Below are 20,895 nucleotides of genomic sequence, written 5' to 3'. Positions count from 1 at the left end.
AGCAATATGCACACCTCTAATATATGTACAATTGATCTGCAAAAGAACAACTTCCTATCTTGAATACTGTAGGAGGAGTTATCCGTACAATAAGGGTACCCTATATGCAATATTTTGCCAAAAAATGACTAAGTTCAAAAGCTGGTATTTTTTCGATTAATTATCAGAAATCAAAATCCTAGCAATATGCACACCTCTAATATATGTACAATTGATCTGCAAAAGAACAACTTCCTATCTTGAAAACTATAGGAGGAGTTATCCGTACAATAAGGGTACCCTATATGCAATATTTTGCCAAAAATGACTAAGTTCAAAAGCTGGTATTTTTTCAATAAATTATCAGAAATCAAAATCCTAGCAATATGCACACCTCTAATATATGTACAATTGATCTGCAAAAGAACAACTTCCTATCTTGAAAACTGTAGGAGGAGTTATCCGTACAATAAGGGTACCCTATATGCAATATTTTGCCAAAAAATGACTAAGTTCAAAAGCTGGTATTTTTTCGATAAATTATCAGAAATCAAAATCCTAGCAATATGCACACCTCTGATATATGTACAATTGATCTGCAAAAGAACAACTTCCTATCTTGAAAACTGTAGGAGGAGTTATCCGTACAATGAAGGTACCCTTTTGGCAGCCGCCCGCCCGCCCACCCGCCCGCCATTTTCACCATTTTAATAACCGGATTTTTCCGTTGGAAAACCCGGTTAAAAATCAGCCAAAAATTGACATTTTTCTTATCTATTTATGAATGGGAAATATAGAGCGCATGCTTAAACAAGGAAACATTTTTTGTCACTTATTAGTCTTGGCTAGAGACATCTCTGATTAAAATATTTTATTTGTTCAAGAATGCGCTCTATGTTTTCGGAAGGAAAAACTGCTTGAAAACAAGCTGTTTTACGCTAAAAATGCAAAAATGGCAGGAAAAGGATGTATGTACAATGTCATATTTCTAAATTGTGAGCACTTGAACCAAAATGAATATTATGTAAACACATCACATACATATCTGTACTAAGAAAACAAAGAATGATATTAAAATGATGTTCATTTTAGGGGGCCATTTTAGGCCCTTATCATATATAGTCCTTTACTCTTTAAACATAGGTAATCATAGATTACTTAGCTCACCGAGACGGAGCATCACCCTTATGAGACATCACCTTCATAAGACCACCTTTATCATTTTATATGAAAATCATACTTTATGATCTTGGATATTCATGGATTCTGTTTTGACAAAATATCATATATCATCTGATAAATTTTTTTTATGATAATCATATGTTCATATGTTAATCAATACAAATGATATAAAATTGAATATTGCATCATGTCATATTTATAATATATATAATACAATGTAATAAACAATGATGAGATATGATATTGTAACGTATGATATGACATTGTATTGTGTTATACCTAATTGTATTTGATCACATTATACAATATCATAAAATATAATACAATATAGTATTTTGCTTTCCCTTGGACTGAAATGTCACATTTTCATTGGTTTAAACATAGCAGGTGATTGCCTCATATATCTCTATATTTGTTCTGTGAGAAATAATATAAGGCAATATGGCCGTCATTGGTCGACGCTTCGCTTACTCATTTCGACATTTCATAGTATTTAATACATAAACCGTTCTTAAAGTATTTGGAGTAGTTGCCCTTTGAAATTCTTTAAAATTAGAGTAGTTGCCCTTAGAATATTGACGTCACATTGTTTTGTCTGGAGCAGAACAAAATGGCAGCGTCGAAATTTGCTCAAATCTCTGCAGAGGAAAGGGAGGAAACATTTAAAATTGAATAGCAACAAAACATTGTATGTAAACATGGGTGAAGCAAGGATTTTTAAAGAATATTTGAAAGGTGAGATTGAAAATTTTGAAGAGTTTAAATGAGTTAAATTGGACGAGATGTTAGGCATTTTGTACATGGCTTTACGTAGATCATCGCTATTTGTGAATAAATATGTCTCTTGATAGTCCTCGGGAAAACAAAACACTTATTAGGTTAGTTACTGACTCACTACGGAAATATATTGGGTTGATCAATCTCATCTATGAGATTGATCAACCCAATATATTTCCGTAGTGAGTCAGTAACTAACCTAATAAGTAACAATATTACAATATCATATTACATAACACATCATAACATTGAAACATGATATAATATTGTATAATATAGTATGATATTGTACTGTATGATACTGAAACATATTTGATACATAATATGATATGTATCATATAATACAATATACAAATGATACAATATTATGTGATAAAGTAAAATATTATAAAATACATTATTACATTATACATATTGTATCATATGATACAATAATATATATTACGATATCATATAATACAATTTCATGTGATATGATAATATATCATATTAATTAATATCATATCAAACAATATCGTATAATATATAATATAATATTACCATATCATATAATACAATTCCATGTGATATAATTCTATATTACAGAAATCAATATCATATAATACAATATTGTATGATACAATATAATTATAGAATATACAATATTGATACAATATTATATTTTGCAATATCTTGTGTAATAGTATCATGTGATAAAATAATAGATTTAAAAAACAATATAATATTATTGTTTTTGTATCATAATATACAATACTATACACTGTATAACAATATCATGATGCAATATCATATAGTTTTACCTAATCAAGGGGATTTTGTTGTTTTATTACAAATTAAATATTTGCGTCTATTTTGAACTGCCGGTCAATAGACTGCGATCTATTAGACCGCCGGTCAATAGACTGCGATCTATTGGACCGCCGGTCAATAGACTGTGATCTATTGGACCGGCAACGTGTACATGTATGTTATGTTACATCCTTTCTCAGGGAATGTATATTCCTTTACTTAAACGCCTTTTTTAGTACTTAATGAAACCAAATTCAATGTTATTAAAATGGAGTATCAATATTCAACAGTTTTAAAGCCTCATATAAGGTAAAAGACTATTTAAAATCTAATGGGTTGAAGACTCCTCCTTCTTTGTGTAAACTAATATTAAATTGAGATGTTGTAATGCATGCAACAAGTTTGGTGCATGTAAAAGATAAAAAAAAATCTTAGTATATTGCATAATGGCACGAAAACCATCTGCAATATGCAAATTGTAAACCCGGAAAACTTAAAAAGGAATTAGGTAATAAAACAATTATTTAATGCTTGAACAGTCAATAGACCAGAATTTTTTCCCTTGGTGCAGGGAACAGCTCAGTATGATCTATTGAGATCAGATATATAGATCATACTGAGCTGTTCCCTGCACCTCGGGAAAAAAATTCTGGTCTATAGACTGCTCAAGCATTAAATAATTGTATAATAAAATATCAAAAAAATTAATACAATATCATATCGTATCGTATAACTTTTTATAATAAAACATAAAACATCTATCTATAGTGCAGGTTTGAGTGAGGTAGGAGATTTCTTTAGCATCCTTGATAATGGAGATCAGGCTCTGCATCTGAAGTAACCTCTGCGTTTAATTTATAATAAAGTTAAATCAACTATGCAAGCATCACATCTATAAAACATGTGACCTGTTCCAAAAAACTAAACCTCATCCAGCATCCGAAACCTATAATGGCTCAGATTCAGTTTTCAAGCCCGTCAGGTGCATTGGTATCATAAGACGCATCATCCATGCAAGTTTGGTGAAGTTCAGACCAGTAATAACTAAGATATCATCATCAGAGGGCAATAGCAATTGAAACCTTAACTTCCTGCAGCATCCGCAACCTATGGCTCAGATTCAGCATCCATGCATGTAAGGTGCATCTGTATCATAATACACACCATCCATTCAAGTTTGGTGAAGTTAGGGCCTGTAATAACTTAGATTTATTTTTTAGCATCCTTGATAATGGAGATCAAGCTCTGCATCTGAAGCTACCTCTGCGATTCATTCATATTACAGTTAAATCAACTATGCAAGTTTGAAATAGTACAATCATCTATTAAACATGTGACCTGTTCCAAAAAACTTAACTTTATCCAGCATCCGAAACCTATGGCTCAGACTCAGCATTCAAGCCTGTCAGGTGCATCAGTATCATAAGACGCACCATCCATGGAAGTCTGGTGAAGTAAGGACAAGGGGGTAACAACTAAGATATCATCATCAGAGGGCACCTGTTTCAAAAACTGTATTTAACCAGCTCTTAAAACCATAACCTCCTCCAGCATCCAAAACCTATGGCTCAGATTCAGCATTCAAGCTTGTCATGTGCATCAGTATCATAAGACGAACCATCCATGCAAGTTTGATGAAGTTAAGACCAGGAGTAGCTAAGATATAATCATTAGAGGGCACCTGCTCAAAAAACTTTAACCAGCTCAAAAAACCTTAACCTCCTCCAGCATCCAAAACCTATGGCTCAGATTCAGCATTCAAGCTTGTCAGGTGCATCAGTATCATAAGACACACCATGTTTGTGTCTAGAAGAGGACAATCTCCAAAAACAACATTTGATATATTGAAACCAATTTCCTTCTGAAGTACCGAATGTGGTATTATAGATGTGCATGTCATTGAGTATACTAAACTGATTCCACAGAGCTATAGGTATAATGAATTAGAACAACTAATAAAAATCTGCTCAATAGTTTCAGTAGAATTCCCACAGAATATTGCCTGGATTTAATTTGTGGTGTTTGGTGTTTTCATCCAAATCATGTGGTGCATGGAGTAGGGAACTTTAATTTCAAAATTTATACTTTTCCTTTCAACAATTGCTTGATGCTTAGCCTTAAACTGGTTAATCAACTAAATACATGTATTTAATTTTTTTTATGAAACACAAGATGTTTTAAGTTTACTTTGCACTTTGGGTTAATTAAATACCCCTTGAGTATTTCATACTTGACCAATTAGAAAACACACACTTAATCAGCAGCGTAAATAACCATTTTTACAGTATCATATTTACATTCTACATATTTTTGGCTTGTAAAGCGTGTTCAAAGCTACGGCAGTTTTAACACTGTAATGCACACAGAGTACTCAAAGGTTAAAATGACGAGTTTTATTATGACGTCACAAATGTTGAACGCTGTAAACTGCAATGTCACAAGCAGAAATCAAAGTTCAAGCTTGTGGCGGTTACTGTGGCTCTTTCATTAATATGAACTTACCCTTAGGATAAGATGGGAATTATAAGGTATAAATCACATTTGCTGACAAGGCAAGAAGTTTTAAAAAATGTAAATATAAGCATTTAATCTTCTTTTTTTAAAGATACAGTCTCATATAAACTGCAGCAATGTGTGCATACAAATTTTCATAACACGCTAACGTGCGTTATGAAAATTTGTATGCACACGTACATCACTGCAGTTATGAGACTGTATCTTTCAAAAAATTATGATTCAATGCTATAATAACCACTGACATATTTTTCATTCACTTCAAATCCAAACTTTTGATCAAAGTTATACACTAGAAAAATTGTCACAATGGTATTTAGTATATAGCATTCCTACTAGGCCATCCTTAAAAATATGGTAGTTTAGAATTGCTACCTGGAGGTTTCTAGACCCAGGAGGAATGGAGAGATCTTATAACACTAACCCGCTGTCAAATCATTTTCTCAACTTCTATATTCCGGGTTTAACTTATGAGATCACTCACTATAGGTGGTTCAAAAAGTAGAAAATTTAGAGTCGGAAAAAACGGAAAATATTGTTCTGATCGTAGACTTTAGATTAAAGGTATTTTTCTTATAATTTAAAGATCTGAGATGTAAAGAATGGTTTTACCGTTTAATACACATTTACAAAATGCATACGATTAAATAAGTAATTGCCTCACATAAAACAATAAAAACCCTATTTTTAATCTTTCTTGTATGCTATATTAATCAATGTTCGTTTTAATGTTTAAAAACAAAGTTTAACATAGAGCAAAATTTGTCATCATCAGAGATAGTTAAAAAGGAAGGAAATAACCACTTTGTAATTTTGTGACTCAGTATTTGTTTGTACATTGTAAGATTAAGTTGATTCAGTAACATTTTCGACATTATTGTCTTAAATAGGTGTCCAATTTTATCCAAAACACAAATATTTAATCTGTGCTGACCTAGATAAACAATGTGATACTGTAAATTCCTTATATTACGCGAGTACTTAATTCTGCGATCCCACTGGTTTGTATCAATTTGCTAGAATATAAAATCACAAAGGTTGAACTTTTCTCCTTATATCTTATAGTTTTCAACTCTCAGAAAATAATGGCGAGATTTTAAAATCCGCGAAGGATGCTTCTCGCGATTTTATGAGCATATTAATTCCTTGCTTTTAATTAGGAATTTACAGTACACAAAATTTAAAGCGGGGATGTAGAAGTTGCGAAAATGATTTGACAGCAGGTTAGTGTTGATTTTTTTTGTGACATACGGATGCAATAATGTTTAAACATAGAAATAATAGTTCTGTTATGAAAATTAAGGGAAACTGGAGTCGAAAAATGGGTCGAAGCATAAACCGTCTTTGGTTCCGACATATACATGTTTTCCAGAATCAAAATATGAGGGCTTGCAAAGAGAAGTGGATGAAGGCTATGCCTGTCCACTTCTCAAAAGAGAGTACAAGTTGCTGTCCTTTAAAAAAGGACTACAATATGTGGACCATTTGCATGTGTTTCCAACGAAAACGTGAAAGCCTTAAGATTATCAGAGATTTCACCGACTCTAGCCCTCTGCTTTTAACCACTAAATTTGTACGTTGTATTGCGTATACATGTATGTATAGCCCTGACTTTTTATCTCAGAATTTAAAGGATTCATGCTTCTAAAATAATTTTGATCTATCTATGAATGAAGTTTGCATGTATAGTATCAGGCATTCGGTGAATTCTACTATTTGCGCACACATTACGATTCGCACTACTTTGTTAACTATGCAGTGACAGCTTTGTGTAAATTAAAAATTTCATATTTTGATGCATTTTTCTTGAGATTCAAACTTTTATAGTGACATAATTATTCAATCATACTGATATGCTTAAAAAAATTTAATCGGGAAGTTCTCTAGCCTCGACTACCTTAAATATATATTTAAGTTACATGTGTATTCAGAAAACAACAAAACATTGCAAATTATGCTATTTGATGCATGTTGTAGTTTCGGCATAACATTAACTTATTTCATAATACTGATAGTTCATATTACATGCCAATCATTTCTTGAAAAGGAATACTTTGTTTCTGTACTGTTTACCGACAACTTTACAATTACAGCGCCTTTGAACTTTTGTGTGCATCTGGCACGGAATCCCGATCCCGATTCAGATAAACGTGTTAGCCTGGTTCCCTGAGCTACCCATTACGCACAGGAACCAAGCTAGCTCATGCGCAGGCTGAATTTTCCCCATAGCATCCGGTTTAACCTCGCTTATATATTTTCTGCGTGGACCTCAGGGTCCACGCAATAAATAGGCATGTCTTATAGCATAGCTGAAAAAGGGTATTGGCTGCATCGCATAAAATTGTGGTTTTAAAATGTTGTTTTAAAGTGTAGAAATTGGAAATAATATAAATACAGTAATACTTAGTCATGAATCATTCTTTGAATATGCATGCCCCGCTGAAATTATCACCTCATAATACTCAAAGAATGATTCCTTTTTCCTTATATAAATTTTATGGGTTCTCCTTTGGAAGATGGCCTTAGTCTTCATTTATAATGAAACGTGCAGTACTGTGACAGACACAATATGCCAAATTAATTGAAATAGATTATGGCTCTAGAGAAGAAATTTACACTGGACAAACAAATAACTAGTATTAACACTAATTAATTCACAGGTAGATTCAGTTCAGGTTAGCTAAATTTGGATGATGAAAATATCCTAAAATTGTGTTTTTTCAGTATTTTTTATAAAGTTACTAATAATATTTATTTCCCATATAGTTTTGCAAAGAATGAAAATCATAAAAATATTACAAATTTTACATGTTGCATCTGCCTAAAATGACACTGTCACTAACTATGGAGCGTCATGTGTTTGCCGACAGCAAGTGACAATATTCAAATAGCAACAGAGCAGATAAAAGTGACTTTTTAACATTTTTTATTGCATTTCATGCTTTAATATACATTTAATTCATTAATAAACATATTAAGGATTTGGTCCTCTACAACACAAAAACCTTACAGTCTGTCTAAGGAATATTGTTGGCTTGTTAGAAAGGCAAGTCAAGCCTTTTAAGGACATTCGCAACCTGACAAATTTCTGTATGCAGTAATAAACTGTATACGTCATACTGTCAACAGGGGGTCTTACTATGCATTATATATGAACAAGTATATAAAACTTTTATGAATATAGGTGGACCTTAGTCTTGTCAGTTATTGAAATCTACAGCGAGTTAATTGTTCCTGACTGAGGACATTGTCATTAATTCATATTCACCTAAAATTGCATTTCAGTAGTACATAATTAAGCTCAAACAAAACACGATCATAGATTACTATTCACAACATTAGTTCAATTGAATTTTATACTAACTTGACAGTTTTTTAAATGATGTTGCTATAGATCTAATCAGGGTTTTGTTTTTTTTCAAAAGATTGATCTTAAACCCGTTTTGCAATCGATTCATTTTAAAATGCATTGTCATCAGTATGAAATATGGCTATGATCCAAAGAGTTCTACACTAATGCAAGGAATAAAAAAAGTAAAATATTGCTGAGCATTTAACAGTTTAATCAATTGGAAAGTGATGTAAATGTGAAAGAATAGTACGTAAAATAATCATCTTCCATAGTTATTGCCAATTATCCTAGTCATCAAACTCCGTCTGCATTTATATTTCCTATATTTGTTTATACTACTTTCACTTTCATCCAATCAGAATATCTTAGAATGAACAGTGATAATGTAAAAATTTATAGAACTGAAGTACTTTAGAAAAAATTTACAAACCGTGATTAAAATATTACAACACACATGTCATTGCATTGAAAACAACAAAAAAGCGTCTTATCTCTTAATGCTTTTTTCGAAAACTCATTCCATTGCCCTCATTTATATATATACATGCATGTATACTGAAAATATTTGATGCAAGTTGCACGAACTATCCCCTACATGCACAAACAACATCAAAATTTAATTATAGGCTTCTTCTTCTTCATGAAAAAATATGAAATCGAAATACCGACCATTTAAATGATATGACAACATGCTCATCCTCCATGCTTGCCAATACATCCCAACCTTTACTTTAGGCTTTACTCAGCATGAAGAGCACGCACATGACACGGGCGCGGGAAATAGGGAGCGTGGTAAAGTCAGTTACCAAATGAAAAACCATGCGGAAATCTAGAGGGCCGGCTGCGGCTGGGGGGGGGGGGGGGGGGGGGTAGGGAGTGGGCGGAATCCACTATTGAATTCAAACTTTATAAATTCATATATAGAACAGATACCGAAAATAAGACCTCGGACCCCACCCCCGTCAAACAAACAAATATTCCTCGGACCCGGGAATTTATTTTTTTTGGATCCCCGCGTGAAATATTATCATTGGCGGATCCAGAGGGGGGGTTCCGGGGGTCGGAACCCCCCCTTTCTCTGGGACATATGATTTTTTTAAAACTTGTAATATCTATTTAAAGGCAATTTTTCCCATTTATAATATAATTACTGTAATTATCTCAAAGAAATGCTTTTAAAATTGCTTATTTAAAGAATGTCTTATATATACAACATATTTCTTTCTTATATGAAAAACCCTAATGATTTTTTTATCGGAAAAAAGTACTCCCCTTCAGCACCCGGTGTTCACTTCCATGAAAAAAATTGCTAAAAACACAGATTTATAATAACATCTACAATGTATTTTCTGCTCTATTTCTTTTTTAAAATCGATCATAGTTCATACAGTTTTGAACTGACAAGCCATCGAGTAAAACGACGTTCAAGTACGAGTAACCGCATTCGTTTTACTTTTAAAAGCTGCTTTCAAATGTATTGTTTAGTTAATTAACTTAAGTAATTACAATAGAAAAGTTTTACATCGTTTCATACGAAAAATACAAAGAAAATTTCATGACCCGCTTATGCGGGTTATGCTATTTTTCTGGAATGCTAGCTACCTTCATACCCACATGAAACACAAAAGAAAGCCTTTTTTTGTCTTTCTTCCAAGAGTCTGAAATTGTGTTACAAAAATACCGTGTAAGGGGTTAATATGTAAACCATTATGAAAATGCACAACTTTTCAAAACTTTCCTGAATATGATCGCATCTGTCTTTAGTAGTGCCGGGTGATGTGGCGCGCCCTTTATGGGGACAGAGGTCACATCAATTTCCCCGGGACTACTTTATTGCTTGTACATTTGCATTACACATGTTTCATCTATTTAGCAGATAAACTATCCCCAGTTTTTTTCATATCCTATCATTTAGACCTTTATTTAAGAAAGCAATCGATGGAAATCAAAATGGATAGATAGTTCGGAATTTAAACATCAAAGACATAAAAAAGATTACCAAAAAAATCATAATAGCTTGTCGTAATCAGGCTGAATTATTTTTTGTTTCTCAGTGGTTCTTTCTGTTAAGCATAGACGCACGTTCTCATTGCTGGAGACTTGGTTTTTTTAAGGCCAGAAATTATGCAAATCTTCCTTACCTAAACCAAAACACTCAATAATGCAGTGCACTCTGATATTAAAATAGATATGAAAAAGACATTGACGAGATAAATGTTTATCAAATATAGTTTATGAAATATAGTTGTATACGCACGGAAAACGTCCAAAAGGCCTTGTTTATTGACACATAATGAATTTTGCACCTATTGATTTTCATCAATTGGAACCCCCCCTTTTCCAAATTGCTGGATCCGCCTCTGATTATGAAGGTAATCCTAGTCATACCAATTTAATAAACGATGTAAAAATGATTTTTTCTAAAATATGATTTAAATAGTCAAACGACAGTAAATCTATCAGTGATAATAAAAATTATTTACATATCTGATAATAGCACACAAACCTTAGACGAAAGATCCCCTTTTAACCGTGATATCAGCTCATTACCAATTAGTAATGTGGTGTTTGGTAACTAAAAAATATTATTCTGGGTAACCATTGAAAATAACTTTCGATTTGTATTCGAGGAAGAAACGTTTTGCGAAAATGGTCTTGTAGATACGAAAGCCCACTGAGCTCATGTTTATAGGAATTTTTTCCGCGAATAAACGCAATCATGCATAACGCGTATCTTTCGTAAACTAACTTGAAATTTTAACATAAAAATTGTTATTTCAATCAGGAACTACTGTCAAGAACAATGAAGGTCTTAGGAAAAACGAATTTCATGCGCTGGCGTTTTAGTTTCAAGCACAATCAAGATATAATATTTTTTCCGTTGATTTATATATATTGATATATGAATTATATGAAATTGGTGGATTTCTTTTTATCCCTGGATGTAAATCAAATTGATTTTTATTAAAATTCAATAAATATATAAATTAAAGATATTCGATGTTAATAAAGAAGTATATAGCATTATTTTTTTTTCGCCGACCGCTTAGTTCAAATTCTAAAATTTAGTACACATACAGAATGGGAAATCTAACCTTGGTACTGATTTTAAAATGACATATAAATATCATATGACATAAAATTCAGAGGTAGAACATTAAAAAAATTAACCTGCGGAATATCTTTTTAATTTGTATGTATACCTGTATATAGATATTTAACATTGTACGTCCCTGGTGTCACTTGACAGATTAATACTCAAAAAGAGGCATTACTTTCCTGGGAAAAAAATATAAATGCATTATATTAATAAAAGGAAATAATTACTTTGTCTTTGTAACACGATCAAATTCAGCGATGTAATTCACAACATAAAGGTATGCAAAAATATGCGTTTTCACATCGTCTCAAGCCATGCATGGGTTTTGTGTGACTGTCCATTCTATGGAAGCAGAATGGACACAAAACCCTTGGCTTATATGCGACGATGGATAAATCATTGCTGCGCCAAAAAGTGTGGAGGGGAGCCCCCTCCCTCCCCCCGATGCTACGTGCATGTTCAAGTGCTATCATACCTATTTATGTATCACTGCAGTTCATATGTTTCATAATTATGTCAATTTATGTCGATCCATAGAAACAGTTTGACTATAAAAAGAATGCAGTATGATTATTTTAAAAGCGCGTTTATACAGTACATCACTACATGTATCTTGCATTGAAATAATAAACAACGTCATGATTGGTGCATGCCAACCAGCAAAACGTTGTTGCTGTTAAAGTTTTTATAAATTCATGGCCAACGGAAAATTCGTTCAATGTAATAAAACTTTTGGCCACTTGTTCCAATCACATGGGCATCGTATCCGCTCTTCTGTCTTTGACATTTATATAAATAATACACATTATAAATGTATTATTTATATATATGTCATAGAAAGTAGAGCGGATACGATGCCACTGTGTTCCAAGTAATGTAATGACATTCAGGAGAAATTTATCAAAATTAAATTTAGTTTTTTTTTTTGGTTATGGATACACATCTTTATACTGCAAATAAGAATTTTTAAAATGAACTTTTGGAATAAAATATGAATGTTTTTGCACCCCACCCCCCCCCCCCCCCCCCCCGCGTCTCACCCGGATCAAATTAAGTTGACCACAACAAGTCCGTGTTTACTCACGACCAAAATGGCCGCACTTTGAGAGAGTTCCCGGGACACTTCAAACAAATTTGCTTGTTGTCATGCTCATTGACACGTGAGTGTCGTGGAAGGATTTCATAATGATGAAGACAGCGATGGAGAGGGTAGGAATCGTGGGAGCCGGGATGACGGGGGCTACAGTGGCGTCATTACTGAGATCGGAGTGTGCCGAAAGCAAGTTGGTGGTCCTGGATAAAGGCAGGGGTGTCGGTAAAAATATTGGAATAATTCTTTATACAGATTCCATGTGCTTCATTTCCTACAGCTGTGTCATCTTCTAGCCAAGGTTTTATTTTTTACGATCCGCTCCGCTCCTCCCGGTGCAGATTGTTTACTTTTTGTGTTGTTTCAACATGAAATTTATATTTTATATGATCCACTTTTAAGTTAACGTTATCAGTTTATCTTTCATAATTTGTATGCTCCTGTGTTAGAGAGGTACCAGGATGACCTACTTTATATAGGACCACCGGGAAACGTAATGATCCAGAAATCATCGAACTTTACAATGACTTATCGTATATAATACTTGCTCTTGCTTATAATCTGTTTTCCCTTTTCAGGAGGACGGATGTCAACAAGTCGCAGTGTTAAAGCAAACAGTTTCCCAGTGGACTTAGGAGCCCAGTACATATCAATCACAGAAACATACAAAGAAAAACATCGCAGGTTAAATTAGTGCAAATCAACCTGATTTACAATGTAAAAATTAAGCTGATTTACTTTTCTTCTTATGTTGACTTGTGATTTACTACATGTATTGGAAGTCTAATAAGGAATGGGTTTTGGGGATTTTTTTTTTAATTTCTAAAGACTGGGATAGCTATAGCTGATTAAGCAATTGACCTAAGGCCTAACAAAAAAATTGTGTGTTTAGGGTAACACTGATGAAAAAATTAGGTAGGTAGGGATTTTTTTTTATTTTATCATATTTTTTTGTATGAATCATAAGAATGTTTGTTTGTTTCATATTTAAAAACGTATTTTTTATTGGAAATAAGATAAAATTCACAATCGGATAAAATCAGACATCTATTTAGACTAAAAATGGTAGGATCGGGCCATTTTTGTAGGTTAGCTTGGGTTACCCGAAACACACAACTTTTTTTTTAAGCCTAATTGTAGGTTATGGTTGAATATAATTGATTATTTTCTTTGTAGATTTCATGAGGAATTAATTTCAGCAGGAATTCTAACTCCTCTTAGGAGTGAAATTGAGGGCAATAGGAGTCGAGATCCATCCGTTTCTCACCATGTGGCACCCCAGGGAGTCAGCTCCATTGTCAAACACTTCCTGAATCAGTCAGGTACAGGTGTAATTTATTATCCCCAAAAAACTTTTACCATCTAGACCAAAGTTAAAATACATTGTACCTTTGTTTCTCCTGACATCACCAATCCAGTTCAATAACGACTCCAGAAAAGATTTTTAACGGAAAGTATAACTGTATATTGACATAGTTTTTCTTTTCTTAGTTTACTTTTATATGAATTCTACATCATTTTATCATTACTTAGTGTAAGTTTTTGAAAAGCTTGCTGTTAACAGGGATAAATTTAGGACCAATTTACTTTCGTTATTTTTCCCTAAGAGTAAATTTCCCCCGAAGATCCTCTTTTTCATCTTTAGATGAGTAAAAAATTCACCTTACAATAATAAACAGCTCAATTTATTTTTCTTTGAATGTTTATATAGCTACCCTTAAAGGGAGTTAAATTTGTAAATTATTGTAGCATTTGAATTGTGTAGGCATTTTTTGCACACTTAGTTCATAAATGATAAGCTTAAAATTCAATTTTGGAAAGGGGCCGGGTTTCATCTCTCTGCAGGGCTATGACCCCACCTGATTTTCCCAATTTTTCCAGAAACGGTAGTTTCCCCAAAACCTAGATTAATCCCTGGTTAAAAAAAGATTCACAAAATACTAGCTTTTGGTATGCTTTCATATGCCAGAAAAGAACATTTATCTTCTCACTTGATGTCAAAGATTGACAATCAGGATATAAGAAACCAAAATATCTGTGAAGTGTAAGTACATGTAAGAAAACAAAGAGGATTGAATCTAAATATAGATCAGACCATTGTATTGGTGTTGTTGTTTGTATACAGATAAGCAAGACAACTTATGAGTGTCCTACCTTGTGTTAAACTGTAGAATACAGCCTCTACTTATCATGACTGTTAGTTATGTGTTCTTTGTTGATTTTTAGAAGCAGAACTGCATACCTGTGAGCAGGTTACACAGGTCAATGTGACAGGTAACACAGTAGAGGTGGTCAGTGAGGGAGGGAACACCTACCAGTGTGGCTCTCTGGTTCTGACCATGCCTGTCCCCCAGATTCTCCAACTTAAGGGGACGATAGCGGACATTATAGGTGAGCTTTTCTGAGGCACAAACAAACAATAGCGTCATCATATGTAAGCTATTCAAACAATAGCAGACTTCGTATTTAAGCTTTCCAATGGGTAACCCAACAATAGCACACATTATAGGTTAGGCATCCAGATGTATATCAAACAATAGCAGTGATCATACATGTTATAAAATAAAAGTTATCCAGGCAGTAGCAGACATTATTGGTTAATGAAACAAAGATTTTTTTCAATTGTATTTTTCACAATACATCTGTATTCAACTATTTAGTAAACTGTGTCCAAATTGATAAATTTATTTTGGGTCTCTGGACACTATTGAGTTGTTTGAAACAAAGCTGATTGGTTTTAGATTCCAGGCCAGATGTCAAGAAGAAACTAGAAATGGTTTCGTACTCCTCTCGATTCGCTGTGGGGCTGTTTTATAACCAAGGCACAAAGATTGGCTACACCTGGGGAGGGAAGTATATCCCAGAAGACTCCTGTATTAGATTTGTGGCAATTGAAAACATAAAACGAAATCTAAGTAAGTTCCATAGACTGTGTTGTATTTTGTAACAGTGATCTGTTACTGTTAGTGTTGATAAACAAGAAGTATTTTTGATTCTCAGTTTTAGAAATATATTACGAAAAATATCATTTAAACAATTTCATTAAGAATTTTATGTGAATTTTCATGGGGTTTCTTCTTTGTAAGTAAACACAGGGGCCAAGCCCACTTTAACATTAATTTCAATGTAACCATAAATAAATCTTTATTTATGGTTACATTGAAATTAATGTTAAAACGGGCTTGGCCCCTGTGTAAGTAAATGAACCAGTCTTGTGTTTCCTATCATATTTTTGATCTGATTTTTAACATGCTCCGTGATGAAAATTAGTCATACAACAAACACTCTGACAATAATCAATAGGCCAATTAAATTTGTCCTTAAAGTTGTTTGAAAGATTGTGTACAAAGGAATTTGCTTTCATACAAGATAGTTACCCACTAAATTACATCCCCACAAACAAGTAATTTGTAGACTCCCAGCAACATTAGCCCGCACAAAACAAAGTGATTTAACAGAGTTTGCATCTTGAAATCATCTACAGTGTATGTATTTTAATTTATGATAATTCTTCAACATGACAGCCATAATTTTAATCACATCTATTTCAGACAATCCAAAGCTTGGCCCCTCTGTGGTTGTACACACGAATGTTCCCTTTGGGATGGAACACTTGGAACAGGACAAAAATATCATGGTTCCCACAATCCTTCAGCATCTTCGAGATGTGCTTCCCGAGCTTCCTGAGCCCGATGAGATCAAAGGCCATAAATGGAGATTTTCACAGGTATGACTGAACTTATATCATTCAGCTAATCCTCTTTCAAGTTCATGTTCATGCAGGGCTCTGGCACCACATTTTTGTAGTAAGACCTTGACCATTTAAGGTAATTATCCATACATAACAAAACGTCTGACGTAATTCACGCATTATTACGTCTTATCCGTGCCTAATCTAATTGAGACCTAACTTTAAAAGGTGTATCTCAAAACAAAGAAACCAAGCTGACATAGAAATTGATTCAAAACAAATATATCAAAAATCCTGACAACTGCAATCAATTAGGCCTACCTGGGTATTAATCAGCGAAATAACATGACTGGGTTGTGTCGATTGCGTACTCGTTTTGAAAATATGGACCGCTTACTTTTGACCTTCATAAACATCAATTTATTATAAGGTTGAATTTAATCCAATTATTTGAACATTAAAGGGACTTGGACACGATTTGACCTAAAAAATTTCAATTTTTTTTTTTCATTTTCAATGTTTATACTGATAAATATAGAAGTTTATAATGCTATGTCAAAATTTGAAACTCAAATATCAAGTTATAAGCAAGATTCAGAGTTCATAATTCTTTGTTTTGTAAACAAAGCTCGAAAATTTCATTTTTTACATATTCGTTGTATTGGAAATTTACACCAAATGTAATGTTCTTTTGTTGATAATAGTATCTAAGAAGATTTTGAATTAGTTTAAATTGTTTTTTACTTGTCATGTTGTCTAAGAAATGGTAATTTTCTACATTACATCTTTTGTAAACAACTATAAGACTCGAGCTTTGTTTACATAACTATCAATTCTTACCTCTGTATCTCGCTTGTAACTTGACTTTAACATTTAATATTTTGGTCAATCATTTAAAATGCTCCAATAAACCATTTTTTACATAAAAAATAAAAATAAAATTTTTGATCTCCAATCGTGTCCAAGTCCCTTTAATCCCTGGAAGTCCATAAACATCCAAAATGAAATCCTGACCGAGATCTATATTCCAGTGCATAAGGGAGATAAAATCACAAGGGGAAATAATTTGACCTATATCATCTTTATGCTATTTGCTTAGCAACGAGCATAGATTTATTTTCCACAAAAAAATTGTTTTTAGAATTAAAATCAATGATGCGCTGAAGAGAAGTTATTTCATTATAAGAACAGTCTTTAAAGCCAATAAAAAAAGTTTGCATAGAGGTTTTGTCTTGAAGGCATATATCAGGTACATATTGTAGTTAGCATTATCCACGCATGTGACTGCAATTTCTAAATACCGATCTCGATCCATAATACTTACCGATATCCAAAGAAACCATCTTTTGCGATTTAAATAATACAGATTAATCAACAGTTTGTTTAAATCATGTTTTCTATTTAACAATAATCAAAACATATTTTTTAGAGTTATGAAATAATAAACCTATGCACAGTTTTATTTTTACGGATCTTTTTTCAAAATATATATTTTAATGATTTTACCAAAAATATGCCAATTGTGATCCTGAAAAGACCGCTCCCTTGGGTAATTTTATTTCCAAATGATTAAAGGCATTAAGCTGTAAATAATATCAGAATTTTAGAGAATTCTGTATGTAAATAAAATTATAGGAGCTTTGAGAATTTATTCATTTTATCTAATTTGTATGCAGATTTATCTATTTTTTAATAAATAAGCAAGTGTAACATAAAAATTCTTGTTTTGAAATAATAATTCCTTCATTTTACCTAAGATATAAGTCAAAAAATGATTTTGTGAAAGTCAAATTTCAGGCTTAGACTTATATTCTTTATGTATGAGAAAAGCTCCATTTTCCGCAATCGGTTCTATTTTTAGCAATGGCCTCAGCTTTTATAATACCGATGGACCAGCCAACAGGGTAAAATTTGATAAGAACATATTATCCTCATATACACGTTTGAAAAATATGAAAACATTTTATACGCAATTTATTTATCTAGTGGGGTATGGACCATTACCTTAAATAGGAATTTTTTTTATATTTTGATGAATATCAGGAAATTCATAAATTTAAAACTGGAAAATTGGAAACAGGTCCTTTTAGTTGCACCAACTACAGTGAAGACAAATAAAATGTCAAGATTTATTTATTTTATAATCATGATGTTTCTTTGATTACTAATATCATCATGATAGGAGTAAAACATATCTGAAAGATACTAATATTTCAAATTTTTTGTCTCTTTTATTGATTCTTCATTCCACTGAATCAATTTCAAATAAGGTGGGCAATGAATTGGGCATTTTAGAATTGCTTGAATTTAAAGAAAATTTCAGAGCCAATTTTATTTTGTTTTTATACAGGTGCACAAAGCGTATGAAGACAGTCCTGGCTGTGTGGTACTGAATGAGAATCCATTGATCCTATTGGCTGGTGACGCGTTCAGTCATTCTACGATGGATGGCTGCATCCAATCAGCTATCTCCACAAAGGAAGCTCTGTTAAAAGTCCATTCTACAAAGTCTAATATTTAGACTGAGGTTTACCAATTGATAGAGTGTATTTTTTTTGTATGTGTTTATCAGCTAGAAATATTTATTGTCTGATGATGACTGGTTTGATTTTGAAAGGTCATTTTATTATACCGGTAATATTAGAATATGAATGACTAATGTATACAGGGTTATTTTTGCCCATTTTTTTTTTTGCCCTTCAACACTAGTAAATGGTTTCGCTATGTCTTGAATTTGCCCAGACACTGTTGATTGATATATATTCTTTTTAACTGACACAATAATTATAAAATTGTTTTGAATTTGCCCAGTTTAAAATTTGCCAGCTGACGAGATTAAAGGGTAAAATATATAGTGGGCAAATATTTTCCCTGTATACAGTCTTATTTTGCAACAACAAAGTGATATAGACTATTTTGAAACAATGCACCAGTACACATGCAAGGCTTTATTAAGAAAATTAATCAGAACTGAATGATTATGTACAGTATTTATTTCATTGACTGGTACAAGTATAAGAAATTTCCACTGAATAACATATCAACTTCTTGTGATGTTTTTTCCCCCCAATTGTATGTGATATATTTTTTAGTTTTCAGATTTTGTTTTACACTGAACTAAAATAGAGGGGGTTTAAAAGTCAGTTGATTCTGATATCTCTGCACTGTTTATACTAGTACATGTACATTACTTATTTGTTCAGATGTGATGCTGGGACCTGACACAGAAATATTTCAACAACAATCATTATGTGTATGTTGATGAACAGATATTTATACCAGAAATTTAAGAATTTTATTTTAAGGAATTTTTCTATTATGTCTAACTAATATTTTGTGGTAATCCTACCAACTGGATTGGCATTAATATTGATTACCAGAGATATACACGTATACATACTGGTAATGTAAATTTGAACACTTTATTTCTCGTAAACTGCTTTGACATTTGAAAAAAGAGAAGATATTAACTGTTCCATCCACGGATATATGAATGAATTTTGAGTAGATATTAAATTTGTTTTTTATAATTTCATATTCTGTCTTAAGCTGCTGAAACTCAATTAATCAGTTCATAGCCCCAAGATGTATTGTGATGTTGATGTGTTATAGGTCATATATATTTCTAGCAAATTGGGAAACTTGTTACATGTACATGTACTACCAGAGATTAATTATTCGAAATCAAACATGAATCTATTCCCTTGAACATTCCTTATTCGGTGGATCCATGTGACCAATGTTTTATAGGTTGCTGTGAGTTTTTGTTGCTTTTTGAAGCTAATGTTGCTTTTTCAAATATTTTGGTTGCAACTATATAGCCAATATTTTATGGCTAATGATTTTCTCAGGAAGAGTTTTTTCTTTTCTCCACAATGAGAAGATTTTCACTAAGTAATTTCATAATTATATTTTGTTATATGGTACTTTTTTCTTCTTAGATATAAAGTGTTCAATTGAAAATATATACGTTGACTTTATTTATATTCTAGCTCCAAAAATAGCCTGGTAATGTACCTGAATTTTTGGGAATAAACAGGTTTAAATGTCAATAAACAAGGAATAATATATCAAGGTAAATTATATCAAACCAAGGAACATCTCGTGTGTCCTTGCACTAGATTATTTCAAGCTGCAGATTTATTTTCCCGTCGATGAGTGTAGACTGAGATAAAGATGGTTCATTTTATAGAAATATTTGTTACTTATTTTTTTAATAATGATCATAAAGTTGTTCACATTTATTAGATGCAATCTTTGTTATTGATGCACAAGAGCTAATGATGCATGATGCTTAAAGGTGTGAAAAGAAAATAATGGTGTGTTAATTTAATAAAAATGCCTAAAGATTTACCAAAATTGTTTTTTATTTCTCTTAGATTCTATTTCAGTCTGCTACACGTCCTACTGTACAGTATGTT

At 32.4% G+C, this 20,895-nt stretch overlaps 2 protein-coding genes across 4 annotated transcripts in view; one reads left to right on the top strand and one right to left on the bottom strand.

The window, feature by feature from the left end:
* The window catches only part of LOC128165395 (sacsin-like), a 43,758-nt gene extending 32,533 nt beyond the window's left edge, over window positions 1-11,225 (bottom strand). The window contains exon 1 of one of the 3 annotated variants that reach the window (XM_052829897.1): window positions 11,100-11,225. The gene's annotated coding sequence lies outside the window, so the exon portion shown is untranslated. Of the gene's footprint in view, window positions 1-5,616; window positions 6,412-9,262; window positions 9,359-11,099 lie in introns of those variants that run through there. The other 2 variants (XM_052829898.1, XM_052829899.1) reach the window with 2 other exon arrangements.
* A 1,530-nt stretch (window positions 11,226-12,755) lies between these two features.
* Window positions 12,756-20,827, top strand: LOC128166124 (renalase-like). The gene is made up of 7 exons (XM_052831075.1): window positions 12,756-13,008; window positions 13,362-13,467; window positions 13,960-14,105; window positions 15,010-15,174; window positions 15,525-15,698; window positions 16,335-16,510; window positions 18,825-20,827. The coding sequence occupies exons 1-7, from the start codon at window positions 12,879-12,881 to the stop codon at window positions 18,993-18,995; spliced, it is 1,068 nt and encodes a 355-aa protein (XP_052687035.1). The 5' UTR covers window positions 12,756-12,878; the 3' UTR covers window positions 18,996-20,827.
* The last annotated feature ends 68 nt before the right edge of the window (window positions 20,828-20,895 follow it).

The sequence above is a fragment of the Crassostrea angulata genome, chromosome 10 (genome assembly GCF_025612915.1).
Source record: "Crassostrea angulata isolate pt1a10 chromosome 10, ASM2561291v2, whole genome shotgun sequence".
Lineage (NCBI taxonomy): Eukaryota > Metazoa > Mollusca > Bivalvia > Ostreida > Ostreidae > Magallana > Magallana angulata.
This window is presented reverse-complemented; position numbering and strand designations above follow the sequence as displayed.